We start from the raw sequence: 15,158 nt of genomic DNA on the forward strand, positions 1-15,158 counted from the left end.
CTACATTTATGGTAAGTGTACACAACTGTACTTTCTATCTCGCCGTTCATTCTTATTGATGGGTTCAAAGCCGATCCCTCAGCTCCAAGTCGGCACCTACTACAAAGCTCAAGGATTTCAAATAGCTCGAGGCCAAGTCCCTATCCCATGATACACCTAGAGTTACCCCAGATCTAGTTTGCCACTGCAACTAATTGGAAGTTCTTCCTAGCTTGGGCCAGTAAAAACTTTACTACTTTTCTATTTTTTTTTTTAATTATTGAGAGTTTATTGTTAGAATAGTTAGATATTTAGGTTAAATAAGCTCTTATAGCTTTATCTGCAGTTTTCCCTTCCTTTGTGTGCTTTTTCATAGCTATATATTTGGCCTCATTTTTTTTCATAGGCCTATTTAAATTTTCTGACTAGAACTTGTTAGTCAGTAACCTTTCTGTCATCCTCTCTCTTAGTCATAGTATTGTGTGATTACTTAGTGATGTTTTGTAAAATTTTATAACTGTTAGATTTAACTCGCTAGTGTGTAGTTTAGTGATTTTCACTTATTTATATTATCTGCTTAGATAATTTTGTTAACAGGGTTGTGTGTGTGTGTGTGTGTGTGTGTGTGTGTGTGTGTTTATAGTTAGCCAGTTTTTTATTAGAAGGCTAATTTATATTTGTTGTTGTTGGGTGTGTCCATTTCTGTCATGGCTGATGACAAGGACAAACACCCTAAGTCAGGGTTTAAAAAATGCCCTAAATGTGGGCAGAAGATGTCTGTTACTGACTGCCATGTCAATTGTCTTCTGCTTAGGTGCCTTGCACTTACAAGAAACATGTTCCATATGCCATTCCTTTTACACTCTGGTTCTCCAAGAGAGAATCAGGAAACTTATTGACAAGGGTTTGTTGAAACCTTCTTTCTGGGAGACTTTGAGTGACCAGGATTGATTTAGTAAGTCCACAAAGTCCTCTAAGACTTGTGTGGATTCAAAAAAGTCTAAAAAGTCAAAAGAGTCTGTGACATCGGCTCCACAGGTCTCGGAACCAACTGTCTTTTCTTTTTGGAGCCTGTCCCCGGTTTTGGAACCGGTATCCGAAATTCCTAAATCTTGGTTACTTCAGTCGGTACCATCGATCCATTCATCTCGGTCTTCTGTTAGACTTTTAGATTTGGATGTGAATTGGGTGGTGCAGAAGCTTCTACAGGCACCGGCCTTCACAAAATTATCGGCTCCGACCCAGGCAGCTTCGGAGCTGAAGACCTTTATGCCAGCTATATTTCTTCCTCCTCCGAGCCATACCAGTCCTTCAGAATCAGTGGAGTTGGACGTGCTGATTGTGGAGCCTTCGGAGCCCCGATGCCTGCTTCAATGCCTTCGGCTCCGTTCACTCTGATGTCCTTGGCGCCGATCGAGGACTCTAGGAGCCGGCATTCTGGTCAGGTCTGGGGAGTATAGTCGAACCGACTTGTTGATTCCAACTTTGCCTCTTGGGGCTTTGGCTCTGATGAGCTCGGCTCCTACCTCTGGCTCGGAGCCCACTTTCCCAGTGCTGGGGATATCAATGGTTTCCTCAGATCCGTTGGTCCCTTCACATCGCAGCATGGGTGTCTTCGAAGCCATGAGGAGAATTATGTCTCCCAAGACCTCCTCAACTTCAGGTCCGGCTTCTTCTTCCCCTAAAGCACCTGCGTCTGCTTCTGCTTCACAGATCCTAGCAAAGCGCAGAGACCCAGAGCCTCCGGAAGCCCCATTGGGTTGCCCATGCTCTTCCGAGACTTCACCAGAAGCTCCCACTGATGATGTTTCCAGGAAGAGTGTGTGTAAGAGGAAACATTTAGACTCCCTTCAGGAGTTCTAACATCTGATACTTACTTGGATGAATTAGAAGGGTCCCCATGGTCCCTCTCTGAGGATGTTTCACTTGCAGAGATACTTGAATTCCTTAGGCAGAGGGGTGACTGGCAGTCCACCAACCCTATTGAGAATTAGTGAGTTCTCCTGAAGGCTTCCTTGTCTCAGCCCTTCGATGAGCTTATGTAGTTGGTCTCACAAAGGGCATGGGAGTCTCTGGACATCATGGAGCCTGTTCCTAGAAGGCCTAATAAGTTCATATCTGCCCCCCAAGATAAATCCTTCTTGACTAAAGGTGTGCCAGTTGATGCCATGGTGGTGGCGGCAGCCACCAAAAAGGAAATGTCTGAAACTTCCTCGTTTTTCCATCCTCCTAACAGAGACTCCAGGATCATGGATAGATATGGGAAGCGCATGTTCAGTTCAGTGACTTTTGCACTCCGTTCACTTAACTATTTAACCCATTTTACTAGACTACAAAGAGATCTCCTTAAAGAGCTGGGAGATGCTCTTCAGAGTACAGGAGGAGCTACAGACAAAGTTGCCTCCCAACTAGCTACCCTCAACTCCCTAGTGAACTTGTCCATGCGCCTCATTTCATATGCAGCTGATGGAACGAGCAGGGCAGCAAGTACAGGAGTTGATCTTAGGAGACACTCCTGGATGCGCTTGTGTTCCTTTGTGGAGCCCTTCAAGCCATCCTTTAATACCCCTTTTGATGGCTTGTCCCTTTTCGGGCCCAAAGTTAAGGAAACTTTAACCAGGTGTGAGCAGAAGGGAAATACTCTGTCTGCCATCTGAGTCCATTTTACCACCCCTACCAGAGCCTACCCCAAGGGTCAAAGGGGAGGGAAAGTGTGGTTCCGAAAAGCCCAAGGAGCCTTTCAGGACACACATGGTGAACCCCCCTCCAGGGTCAAAGGAGGGGGCAATAATGGAAGATGTCACCCTCGTGGCAGAGGTGGTCCGCAAAACCAGGGAGACAGAGATCACTTCTATGGGAAGCCCTACCAGCCCTCCTGAAAGGAGGCCCAACTGTCCTGCTCTGGAAGCAGTCGGGGGTTGCTTATCTTTGTACCCGGACACCTGGCTCAAAATAACAAACAACAACTGGGTACAAAGTATAAGTTCCAGAGGATACTTCATCCCATTCGCCACACGGCCTCCACTGACAAGAAAAATCCCTGACGTTCCACCCAGATACAGGGAACAAGCAACAGTAGAAGTCCAGATGTTGCTAGGAAAAAGTCATTCAGCCAGTCCCAGCAGACCAGACAGGATCCGGAACTTACTCAAGATTCTTTTTAGTTCCAAAAAAAGACAGGGGACTGGAGTCCTATATTGGACCTCAGCAGACTAAGCAAATCTGTAAAGAAAGAAATTTCGGATGGTCACGCTTCAATCGATACTTCCCTTCTTAGGGAAAGACAATTGGATGTGCTCGATAGATCTCCAGGATGTGCACTACCACATAAAAATGGCCAGATCATCCAGGGATCATCTGTGCTTCCGGCTTGGAGCCAAACATTACCAGTTTTTGAGCCCTGCCCTTTGGTCTCACTACAGCCCCCAGTGTGTTCACCAAATGCATGGTAGTGGTCACGGCTCACCTGAGACATTTAGGATTCGAGGTGTTTCCGTACCTAGACGATTGGCTCCTCACCGCCACCACCAGGCATCAACTCATTCAGGCCAGGGAATCCACTTTGGCACTCCGCAACCAGCTGGGCATTACAATAAACTCAGAAAAATCTGTCTTCTTGCCATCGCAGCATGTCATCTTTATCGGAACAGAACTGGACACCACCACCACCATGCTAAGACTTCCAGTAGAAAGAGTCTTACTTTTCCATCAGCAAGTCCACATTCTAATATCCAAAAACAAGGCACCAGCATCAGAAGTTCTGAAATTGTTAGGTATGATGGCAGCAGGAATTCTGGCCATACCACTGGACCGTATGCACATGCGGATACTGCAATGGATGTTGTTCACTCAGTGGTCTTACCAAGAGCTCCCCATGTCTCACATGATAATGATCACAAACTCCTGCAAAAAGGATCTTTAGTGGTGGTTGACCTCACTTCATGTTAAAATAGGATGTCCCTTTGTTTTACCCCCACCAGTGGCCACAGTGACTACGGATGCTTCCCTGATGCGGGGGGGGGGCATTTTCAGTGAAGGACAGCCCAAGGCACATGGACCGATCAAGAGACACATCTCCATATCTATATCCTTGAGATGAGAGCAGTACTTTTGGCGTTGCAGTACTTCCAGGACTCTCTTCCTCTGGGTACGATTGCGATTCAAACGGACAATATGTCAGTGGTGTGGTACTTGAACAAACAAGGAGGAACCAGGTCATACCCCCTTTGTCGCAAGGCCCTAAGAGTATGGCAGTGGGCTGTATCCACCCAGCACTTTCTGTTAGCAATGCATATCCCTGGGAAATCCATTGTGATAGCAGACAAGCTGAGCAGAGCAATTTTGTTGCCCCACGAGTGGTCCTTCAAGACAGAAATACCAGACAGGATATTCCGCAGGTGGGGCCAGCCTTGTTGTGACCTTTTTGCCAGTCACATGAACACCAAATCCAGAAGCTGCTTTGCCCTGATTCCCCCTCTGGAAGAAGCCCCAAGTGACGCACTCGTTTATGATTGGCCCCCCCCGGGTCTCCTCTATGCATTCCCACCAATCCCATTGATACCCAAGTATTAGTACTTAGTATTACACCCAGACTAATTTGATGTAAACGTTGCTTCTTATTCATGTTGTAATACCCATTTTTTTATAGCAGTGCTACTCTTCAAAATAGTAAAACGATTCACTTTCTAGCCAGCCATTCTGAATTTAAGGCTTTGCAGTTTGTTTCATAGTCTTTAAAGTGAAGAGCTGAAAACTTGCATGTATCATTTGGTTAGATTCTTTAGACCTTTCAATTTTACATGCATATGTTTTACTTCATCAACTCAGTGCACTATTTTATATTTGCCTTAGAATTTAAAAAGTGGGTTTGCAAATCATATCTCTTATTTGTTTTGCTTTTAGGTGAACTCAAATTCATATGTAGCTCAGCAAGCCTCACTCTACCACACTGTTGCCTTGACATTGTTAAGTCGGTTGTTGCCAGGCAGTGAACATCTGTCACATGATCTCCTCTCAAGCATAGTGTTCAACCAAGAGTTTGTTCCGTAAGTATGCAAGTTTTATCCCAAAGACCAAAACAGAGGCAGTTGGATGAATTTTTGAACTGGCAGATACCCTGCCTGATGCCCCTTTTTATAGTCTGCAGGATGCTGGGATGTTTAGAGCTATTTCTCTCTTTGTGGTGCAGTTTATTTATTTGTTTGTTTACAGCCACATTTAACCTACATTCTTTAAATTAATTTAAGATCTTTACAGTTCATTATCAAAGATATAATGTAGAAAATAGCACCTGACACTAGCCTTCACTGGTTTCTTTTCTTTTAACAAAGACAGCAAAATTAGGACTTTCCAGGATGGCTGCATTCGGATTGACAGCCTAACTTCAGCTCTGCAAATGTGAAAAAATAAACTGAAAGACAAAGGCCAGTAACTCTGTCACTTAATTCGGTTACTGGCTAGTAAGTACACTGCCTGGATGCCAGCAAAAATTGAACTAAGAGAGCGTCAACAAAAATCAGCTGTAAAAGGTGAAGAGAAAATACTGACTGAGAAGAATCCTGCAGTTGTTCAGCAAAATGCAGCTAGCTATCTTGCATGTTATAAAGGGTTTTATATCTAGTTCCATAAGTTTGTTGACAATGCTCAAGTGGGGTATTGAATCTAATGCTTTAGCCAGATGTAGGTGGACAGTACTTACACCATTTTCCCCTTTTCAAAGAAGTCCACCAGATTCAGTAAGCATAACCTTCCTTTGTCAAAGATAAACTGGGATGGATCCAGTGTCTGGAGGTCTGTTTTGCCCTTGTTGATAATTTCCATGATAAGACTAGTCAGACTAAAGGATCAGTAGTTTCCAGGTCCTATTGTAGGTACTCCTTTATGAAGAGGATGACCATTGAAGTCCTCCATTCATGTAGCAAAAGCCTGTTTTAAGACTATAGTTGAATAATGACTCTAGATGTCCTGATTCGTCATATTTTAGACTCTTCAGTAGACATCCTGGGATGTTGTTGGGGCCCATTGAGGCCGTATTTTTGGCTTTAATGAGTGCAGCCCAGGTACCTCTTTCTTAATCATTACAACTCCAACATTTGCCATCTACCTGAGGGAGTAACCTCCTCTCATTAATTCCTATAGTTATCGTGCAATATTGTATACAGCCTACTAATTATCCCTTTTTTTTTAACAGCAGCATCTGTTCTCAAACGTCTATATTATCTTGTCAAAAGATGACAATATCGAATGGCATAAACATCGCAAATGCTGTACATCGAAACTGTTCTTGTGGGGGGGGGCTGCTCCCCCCACAGCCCCCGCTAATTATGTATACCAACTCCAAGATCACACTACAGTGAGGAAAGAGCAAATTTTCTCATCCCCACTGTACCATGATCCCACAACAACACTTTCGATTTACGGCATTTACGACATTATTGCCATTTGATATTTTCAGCATGTGATAAGGTGAAGTAGACCCATTCTCGATTAGGAAGAGGCTCCATGAACTTGGCAATGACCCTTTCTGTTACCTGAGCCATTGTGCTAGAAAGTTATGTGCTTTGTAGTTATTATATAACACACTGGATAGCTAATTGCTTAACAGCAATCTTTCTGAAGTAATGCATATTATCAAGGTAGCCCCTTATTTTCTCTTTAGCACTCTGCAGCTGCGCCTTTTCTTGTTCTGTGAGATTTCTCGTATTCTGCAATACTTTAATCTTTGTCAGCACCTCTAAATAATTCTTGATGTTAAGTTGTCTATCTCGCCTTCATTCTTGCTGGTTGGGTTCGGAGCCGATCCTCGGCTCCGACTCGGCCATCTTCAAAAGCTCGAGAGCTGCTTACTGGCTCAAGGCCCCCCATATCCCATGATGCCTGGCACTAGATACCCAGATCTCGTTTGCCGCTTCTGCTGCAAGGTTGTTCTACTGGCTCTGGTCGTATAAAACTTTATTATTATTGTATTTTTCTTGTCAAAACTGCTAGTTTTTAGTGTAGAATTAGTCATTAGATTAGACCGTTGTATTGTAGTTAGTTTTCTCTAGATCCTGATTAATTCTTCCCAAGAAACTTGTTTAAGTTAGAGAGTTTCCCCTCCTCCCTTTTCTCCCTTTCCTTACCTCAGAAAGGTTTTTCCGTTTTAGTTAGAGGATAACCTTTTCTCTCTATCTCCCTTTTAAAAAAAATAAATAAATAATTAATAATTTCCTTAGTATCACTGTTAGTGTTTAGTGATAGTTATCTGTAGTGTTTGCAGTACTGCTTGTAGTTTTTTGGTTGTGGTAACTATAGTCTGCAATTTTTAGTGGTTAGTACTTAACTTTTCTGTGTGTGTGTGTTTCTTGTCCTTGGTTTTCCTCCAGGATGTCCAAGGATCCTAAACCGTCCGGATTCAAGAAGTGTGACTCATGCTGACAGAGGATGTCTCTGACAGATGGTCACACTTCTTGTGTTTATTGTCTGGGCGCCGTGCACCTGCAGGACTCTTGCTCGATTTGCCATGCTTTCAGTCCAAGAGTCCTGCAGGAACGCAAAAACAAATTGATCCTGAGGGGTTTGCTTAAACCCCAAGATTCGCCAGTGAAGGCTCCACCCGAGAAATCTTCCAGGCAACCTAAACCTTCGGCTCCCAGTTCAGAGCCGTCGTTGGGTGAAGCCATATCATCCATCTCGGCTCTGACTGGAACTGATGTTCCTCCCTCCCATTCGGCACCGACACGTTCTTCGGAGCCATCTGAGAGTCGAAAAAGATCCAGGTCTCCTTCTCTGGAGTCAGTACGTTTGGCTCCGAAGTCGCTTCTGCTCCAGTCGGAGCGTAGTCATTGCTTATCCCACGTTTCTCGGTCCTCAAGACTTTCGGACCATGACTTGGAAAGAGTGGTCCACAGCTGTAGATATTCCTCCTCCGACTCATCTTATGAGCTCGGAGCTGGAGTTCGTTGGGGTTCGAGTCGTGGAACTGTCGCCTCCGATACCTTCTCCTTCGGTTCCGTCGTCGGCTCCGATCCCTTCCATGGTACCATCCCTGGAGGGATCTGGGTGCCGAGACTCCCTTGTCGGCTCCGAGGGGGCGAGTGGCATCGGACCCTTGTCTGACCCCGCTCTCCCCCTCGGGGCTTCGGCTCAGGTGAGCTCGGCTCCCACATCTGCCTCGGAGCCATCCCCCTCGGTGCAGGGAGAGGTTCTGGTTTCTTCGGAACCGGAGCCCTCTCTGCATCTGGGCAGGGACGCCTTCGAGGTGATGAGGAGTGTACAGGCCCCCGAGTCAGTCCCACGATCGACCCCATCAACTCCTCCCCCTAGGGTGCCTGCATCAGCCTCTGCCCCACTTCCAGACCCCAAGCGTGGGGATCCAGCGCTCCAGGACACCCCTTTGTGTGTATCCTCCTCTTCCGAAGCCTCCCCTGATCATTCAGAGGAGCCACCTCGCAAGAGGAAATGCAAGAGGAAGCATGTTGACTCCCCCGAGTCTGTCACATCGGATACTGACTTAGAGGAGTTGGAAGGGTCCCAAGGTCCCCCTCTGAAGAGGTCTCCTTCTCAGACATCCTTGAGATGCTTAGGCAGAGGGGGAACTGGACTGCCCTAAGCCCTTCCGGGGATGAGTCGGTATTCCTGGACGCGTTTGGATCCCGACCTTCCATCTCCTGAGTGCCTCCGCCTTTCGACCCACTAATGTCTGTGGTGGCTCAAAAAGCATGGACGGCTCCAGACACAGTGGAACCGACCCCCAGAAGACCTGCCAAATTCAGTACTGCACCACAGGGCAAACAGTTCTTGACCAAAGGTGTCCCCGTTGATGCCATGGTGGTAGCGGCAGCCACAAAGAAGGAGTTGGCTGAAACTTCTTCATCTGTCCATCCCCCTAACAAGGAGTCCAGGACGATGGACAGATATGGGAAGCGGATATTCTCTTCCGCGATCTTTTCCATGATGTCCCTGAATTACCTGTGGCACTTTACCCATCTTCAGAGGGATCTCCTGAAAGAGCTTGGAGATACCTTCCAAGATCCATCAGCTGAGGGGGCCCAGGCTAAGGCAGCCTCCCAGCTGGTGACTCTTAATTCAGTGGTAAACTCCTCTATGAGGCTCATTTCGTATGCAGCCAATGGTGCGAGTAGGGCCGCAGGCACAGGCGTGGCCCTAAGGAGGCACGCTTGGATGCGGCTATGTAACTTTGCGGAAGCTTTCAGAGCGTCTTTCACCAGCACCCCTTTTGATGGTTCCTCTCTCTTTGGATCACAGGTGAAGGATTCCCTTACCAGGTGTGAGCAGGAAGGCAAGACTGTCTCTGCCGTAGGAGTCCGTTTTTCCATTCCTTCCAGACCATGTCCCAAAGGTCAGAAGAGTGGAAAGATGTGGTTCCAGAAATCCCAGGGAGCCTTGCTGGTCACACTTGGTGAGTTTCCATCCAGGGGCAGAGGAGGGAACAATAACAGACGCCGTCCTCGTGGCAGAGGGGGTCCGCAAAATCAGGGCAGCAGAGAATCTTTCTCTGAGAAGCCCTTCCAGCATCCCTGAAGGGTTGCCCGGCTGCCCACCTCTGGAGGCAGTCGGGGGAAGATTATCTCTGTACCCAAGAGCCTGGCAAGACATAACACAAGACAAATGGGTACAGTCCGTCATATCCGGAGGCTACAGAATTCACTTTGTTCGTACCCCCTTAAGGTCAAACAAGTCCCTTCCAGATGTTCAACCCAATCTAAGGGACCAAGCAGTTCAAGAAGTCTCAAAACTGCTAAGAAAAACGGCCATCCAGCAAGTTCCAGCAGACCAACAAGGATCCAAAATTTACTCTAGGTTCTTTTTGGTACCAAAAAAGATGGGACTGGAGACCCATTCTGGATCTCAGTAGACTGAACAGGTCTGTACAAAGAACGAAGTTCCGGATGGTCACGCTACAGTCCATTTTGCCCTTCCTGGGTCAGAACAATTGGATGTGCTCTATAGATCTTCAGGATGCGTACTACCTTATCAAAATGGACAGATGCTCCAAAAGATTCCTTCACTTACGGCTGGGAGCCAGCCATTATCAGTTCAGAGCTCTGCCGTTTGGTCTCACCACAGCCCCCAGGGTGTTTACCAAATATATGGCAGTAGTTACCGCTCACCTGAGATGGCAAGGATTGCAGATGTTTCCATATCTCGACGACTGGCTCCTCATTGCTACCACCAGACATCACCTTCTGTGAGCCAGAGACTGCACTATCGACACTTGCTCCAGGATAGGTATCCCAATAAATTTTGAAAAGTCTGCATTGTCGCCCTGTCAATCTATCACCTTTATAAGCGCAAATTTAAATACCAAAGACATGTCAGCGTGCCTCCCACCAGACAGGGTGTTAGTGATTCACCAGCATGTGAAGATTTTATTAGCATGCAAAAGAATTCAAGCCAGGTTTGTCCTTCAAACTCTGGGTCTCATGGCAGCAGCGATCATACTTGTCCCTCTAGCTCGTTTTCACATGAGGATTCTCTAGTGGTTTCTTTTCACCCAATGGTCCTTCCAGCAGCTTCCCATGTCTTACATGGTTATGATCACACAAGCATGCAAGAAGCACCTTGCGTGGTGGATGGGCTCCACATCAGTGCTCCACCGCAGACCATTTGTACTCCCCCCTCCAGTTGCTATGGTGACCACGGACACCTCCCTGATCGGGTGTGGGGGGGGCATTATCAGGGCAGAACAGTCCAAGGCACCTGACAACCTCACGAGTACCATCTGCACATAAATGTCTTGGAGATGAGGGCCGTGCTCTTAGTGTTGCAGGCTCTTCAGGACTCTCTTCCTACCGGGACCATTGCAATTCAAACGGACAATATGTCTGTAGTGTGGTACATCAACAAGCAGGGCGGAACCAGGTCCTACCCCCTATGTCGAGAAGCACTCAGACTCTGGCAGTGGGTGATCTCTTCCCAACGGTTTCTGATTGCAACGCACATCCCTGGGAGGTCCAATGTCATAGCAGACAGACTGAGCAGAGCAAGTCTCATGCCTCAAGAGTGGTCTCTGAACCAGGTAGTTGCATACCAAATCTTCCGCAAATGGGGCCAACCTTGCTGCGACCTCTTTGCAACTCCTTTCAACAGCAAGTGCAGCAATTTCTTCTCTCTCCTTCCACTTCCCAGGCATTCCCTCAGAGACAGTCTAGTCCACAATTGGCCTCAGGGACTTCTTTATGCATTCCCTCCTTTTCCCCTAATCCCGAAGCTAATTCAGAAAGCTACCGTATTGGGCTGCAAAATGGTCTTCATTGCTCCTTACTGGCCTCGACAAATATGCATCGTCATCTTCTCGAGCAGCCTTGGACTTTGGACCTAGTTCCAGACCTCCTGATTCATCAGTCGGGCAGGCTGCACCAATCCATACGCTCTCTCCAGCTCACGGCTTGGTTGCTCCACTTCCAACTTTAGCCAGGCTTCCAGATATTTCCCCCTCTGTGCGCGAAATCATTTTGTCATCACACAAGTCTACGACTAGAAAAACTTATGCTAGTAAGTGGAAACGTTTTTCTTCCTGGGCTGAGGCTAAAAGTATAGACCTCTTTTCAGCCCCTGTACACTACATTTTGGAATTTCTTGCGGAACTCTTCCATGCTGGGTCCGCTTCCACTACAATTAGAGTTCAGTTAGCTGCAATTTCAGATTTTCACATTGGCCTGTCGGAAAACAATATCATGTCTCATAAGCTGTGTAAAGCCTTTCCTCAAAGGAACCACTCTGCTCAGGCCCCCAGTGAGAGATCCTCCACCACCGTGGGATCTAAATTTGATTTTAGCTTCTGTAATTTTGCCCCCTTTCGAAGTTTTTATCTTGGAAAACCCTTTTTCTGGTAGCTATTACTTCAGCCAGAAGACTTTCGGAACTCCAAGCTCTTTCTATCCATCCCCTATACCTTGTGTTCCACAATGACACGGTTGCTCTTAGGACTAATCCTTCCTTCCTTCCTAAGGTCTCTTCAGAGAGTAACTTGAATCAGTCCATAGACCTTCCTGTTTTTTTTCCCTAACCACTCCAACAGGGTGGAATATAAGTTGCATCAGTTAGATGTTCACAGGCAGCTACGCTTTTATTTGCATAGAACCGAGGACATTAGAAAATCGGACCAACTTTTCCTGTCTTATGCAGTAGGTAAACAAGGTCTTCCGGTCTCCAAAGTAACCTTATCCAGGTGGTTGACTTCTATCATCACATTCATATATCAACTGAGGAATAAAGAATTGCCAGTTAACCCAAAAGGTCACTCCACCAGAGCTTTAGCTACTTTGGTGGCCTTTCAGGCTAGGTTGCCCATGGAATCTATTTGTGCTGCGGCTACATGGGCATTACAAGTTGGATTTGGTTTCCAGGAGCAGAGCTGATTTTGGTTCCACTGTTCTGAAGAGTCTTTTCCGATGAGCCACCCAGGATTTTAGGTGCTTGGGACGCTGTCCCAACCAGCAAGAATGAAGGTGAGATAGACAACTTAACATAAAGAAGTTATGTACCTACCATAACGTTCCATGTTAGTTGTCTTCTTCTCGCCTTCTTTCTTGCGTCCCACCCTCCATCCCCCTATCCTAGTGGACCGAGAAGAGTTCTTCTTGATTTTTCACTGGCTGAGTCTTCTCTGGCTATTCCTTTCTGACTAGTAGTCTCTCCAGTAGGATTTATGCATTCTAGGATAGGATTCCTTTATTATTATGCTGCAGTTAGACTTACCAAACGAGATCTGGGTATCTAGTGCCAGGCATCATGGGATATAGGGGGGCCTCGAGCCAGTAAGCAGCTCTCGAGCTTTTGAAGATGGCCGAGTTGGAGCAGAGGATCGGCTCCGAACCCAACCAGCAAGAAAGAAGGCGAGAAGAAGACAACTAACATGGAACTTTATGGTAGGTACATAACTTCTTTTTTCTTCTTAACCATATCTCTTTTCCTTTTATTTCCACCCTATTTTTAAACTTTCGTTTAATTTTATCCTACACCCTAGCTATATTTTCATAAGAAATTTCTATTTTATTTCCACCCTATTTTTAAACTTCGGTTTAATTTTATCCCACTCCCTAGCTATATTTTCATAAAAAATTTCTATCTTCTCTAATAACTCCTGAATAATTTCCACTACCCATTCCTTAAATTCTTCTTTTTTTTTAACAGAGAGGTGTGGAAGTGCCAGTGTCTCATTTTTATTTTAGGTATTATTCCCGTGTGATCTGAAGTAGTTATTGGATGCTTATCAAATTTTTCAGTGTAATGCATGTGTTCCTGTGGAAATATTTCTGTCTAGCCTTGCCCAGTTTTTGTACCTTGGGGAATAATATGTAAATTCTGTCTGAACTCCTGCTACTAAATTCACATTTTCCATACCAAAGTTTTTCATAAATTTCTCCCTTTTGTTATATTTTCCCTTCTAGGCCCCCAGATACATCCTCGCTGTTGCAAATCATATTCCAGTTCCTGCCTATAAGTAATATTCCCTGCTGAAAGTTGATTATTTCTCCCAGAATTTTCTTAAGCTCCATAGTAGTAGCTTTAGGTGGAATATAAATGGACGCCACTGTAATCCTTCTCCCTTGCTAGTGGCCCCTTAATAGTACAAATCTACCATTATTATCTTACCCACCTCTTCTTTCACTATTGGAGCTCCTCTTGCGATTAATGTAAGTACTCCCTTTTTTCTTGGTCCCATATATTCTGCTAAATAACTGTCACTCTTCTGGTCAGGATAAAACAGATGAACATCTGTAGGTTCTGTTCAAGAAGCTTTATTATGTGCAAACACATCAGGATTGAGTCTTAATAACTTTAACTTAGATAAACTTGTAAACAAACTAGTTGTCACATTCATACATATTCACTCTCTGGCTGCATTGTCAAAATGGCACTGAAGCTAGCACATGCTTGCTGTTTATATGCATGCACTGTCCTTGGAAACACTTCTTGAAGGTACAACACACACACTATTCTACATCCTTCCTTTTTGAGAAATATGTCATGCATTATTGACAACATTAATTGACATGTAATTGTTGCATACTAATTCTTTTCCATGCAGTTATACAGAACTAAATGCATATAGACAATGGTGTCCAGGTTGCTGTGTATTTCACACTAGGTCTGGAAATATGACCAAACTGTGTAACATGGAAATTAGAACTAGGTCTAGCAACTGGCACTGTCTCTGCTGAATGTTCAACTTTGAGGACATCAGGAACATTATCAGGAATGTAAGTAGGAGTCAAGACGCGTTCTGCAACAGGAACATTGTCTGGATAGCTCTGAGATCTAGAGTCTGTATCACAGGAACAATGCTGTAATATCGATTCTGATACAGGAAGAAGATGTCTGTGATGTCTCCTTTACTCCATACCCTCAGATTCCACAGAGTAGGATCTTGACTCAGCATGTGTACCTGTTACTTGACCAATCCGATCGAAACCTTTCACCGTTTGTATCCTCACTGTCTCTCCTTCTTTCAATGGACAAAGAAATCTGCTCGATTTATCATAGCTGGACTTCTGAAAAGAACACTTTCTGAATAGTTGGGCTCTGATTGTTCTGCTCTTCTTAGCTTTAGGCCTGAACAAACTGGAACTGATAGGCAGTGTTGTTCTGGTTTGCCTAGATAGAAGTTTCTGAGCAGGTGAGCCAAATATATCGTCACGGGGTATATTTCTGAGATTGAGTAAATTCAAAAGACATTGGTATTATCATGCTTTGACTTCTCTCATTGCTTTGCACTTTGTACTGCACATTCAGCTAGTCCATTTGACTGTGGGTATTCTGGACTACTAGTAACATGTACGAAGTCCCATTCTTTTGCAAATTTCTGAAACACCTCACTGGTAAATTGGGTACCAGTGTCAGAGATGAGCTTCTGTGGACTCCTATGGACTGAGAAATGATGTTTCAACTTGGTGATAACAACAATGAATGTTAGTTTAGGTAGTAAATTAATCTCAGACCAGTTTGAGTAAGAGTCTGCCAACTCAAGGTAATGCTGATTGTTCCACTCAAACATATCAGTGGCTACTGTTGACCAAGGTCGTTCAGGAACTTGACTTAGCTGAACTGGTTCTTTTTGCAATTGCGGTTTAGTACTATTGCATACTGAACAAGAAGAATGTACTTTATCAATGTCTTTTGCTAGAGAAGGCCAAAGTACTAGTCCTCTCACCCTTCTTTTGGTAGATTTGGAA

At 45.1% G+C, this 15,158-nt stretch overlaps 1 protein-coding gene across 3 annotated transcripts in view; it reads left to right on the forward strand.

The window, feature by feature from the left end:
* The window catches only part of RPAP1 (RNA polymerase II associated protein 1), a 2,926,740-nt gene that overhangs the window by 2,486,500 nt on the left and 425,082 nt on the right, over nt 1-15,158 (forward strand). For all 3 annotated transcript variants that reach the window (XM_044073828.1, XM_044073829.1, XM_044073830.1), the window contains one exon: nt 4,882-5,024. In XM_044073828.1, the coding sequence (XP_043929763.1) occupies nt 4,882-5,024 (143 nt within the window). The remainder of the gene's footprint in view (nt 1-4,881; nt 5,025-15,158) is intronic.

The sequence above is a fragment of the Protopterus annectens genome, chromosome 6.part0 (assembly GCF_019279795.1).
Source record: "Protopterus annectens isolate FY-2018-M chromosome 6.part0, PAN1.0, whole genome shotgun sequence".
Lineage (NCBI taxonomy): Eukaryota > Metazoa > Chordata > Ceratodontiformes > Protopteridae > Protopterus > Protopterus annectens.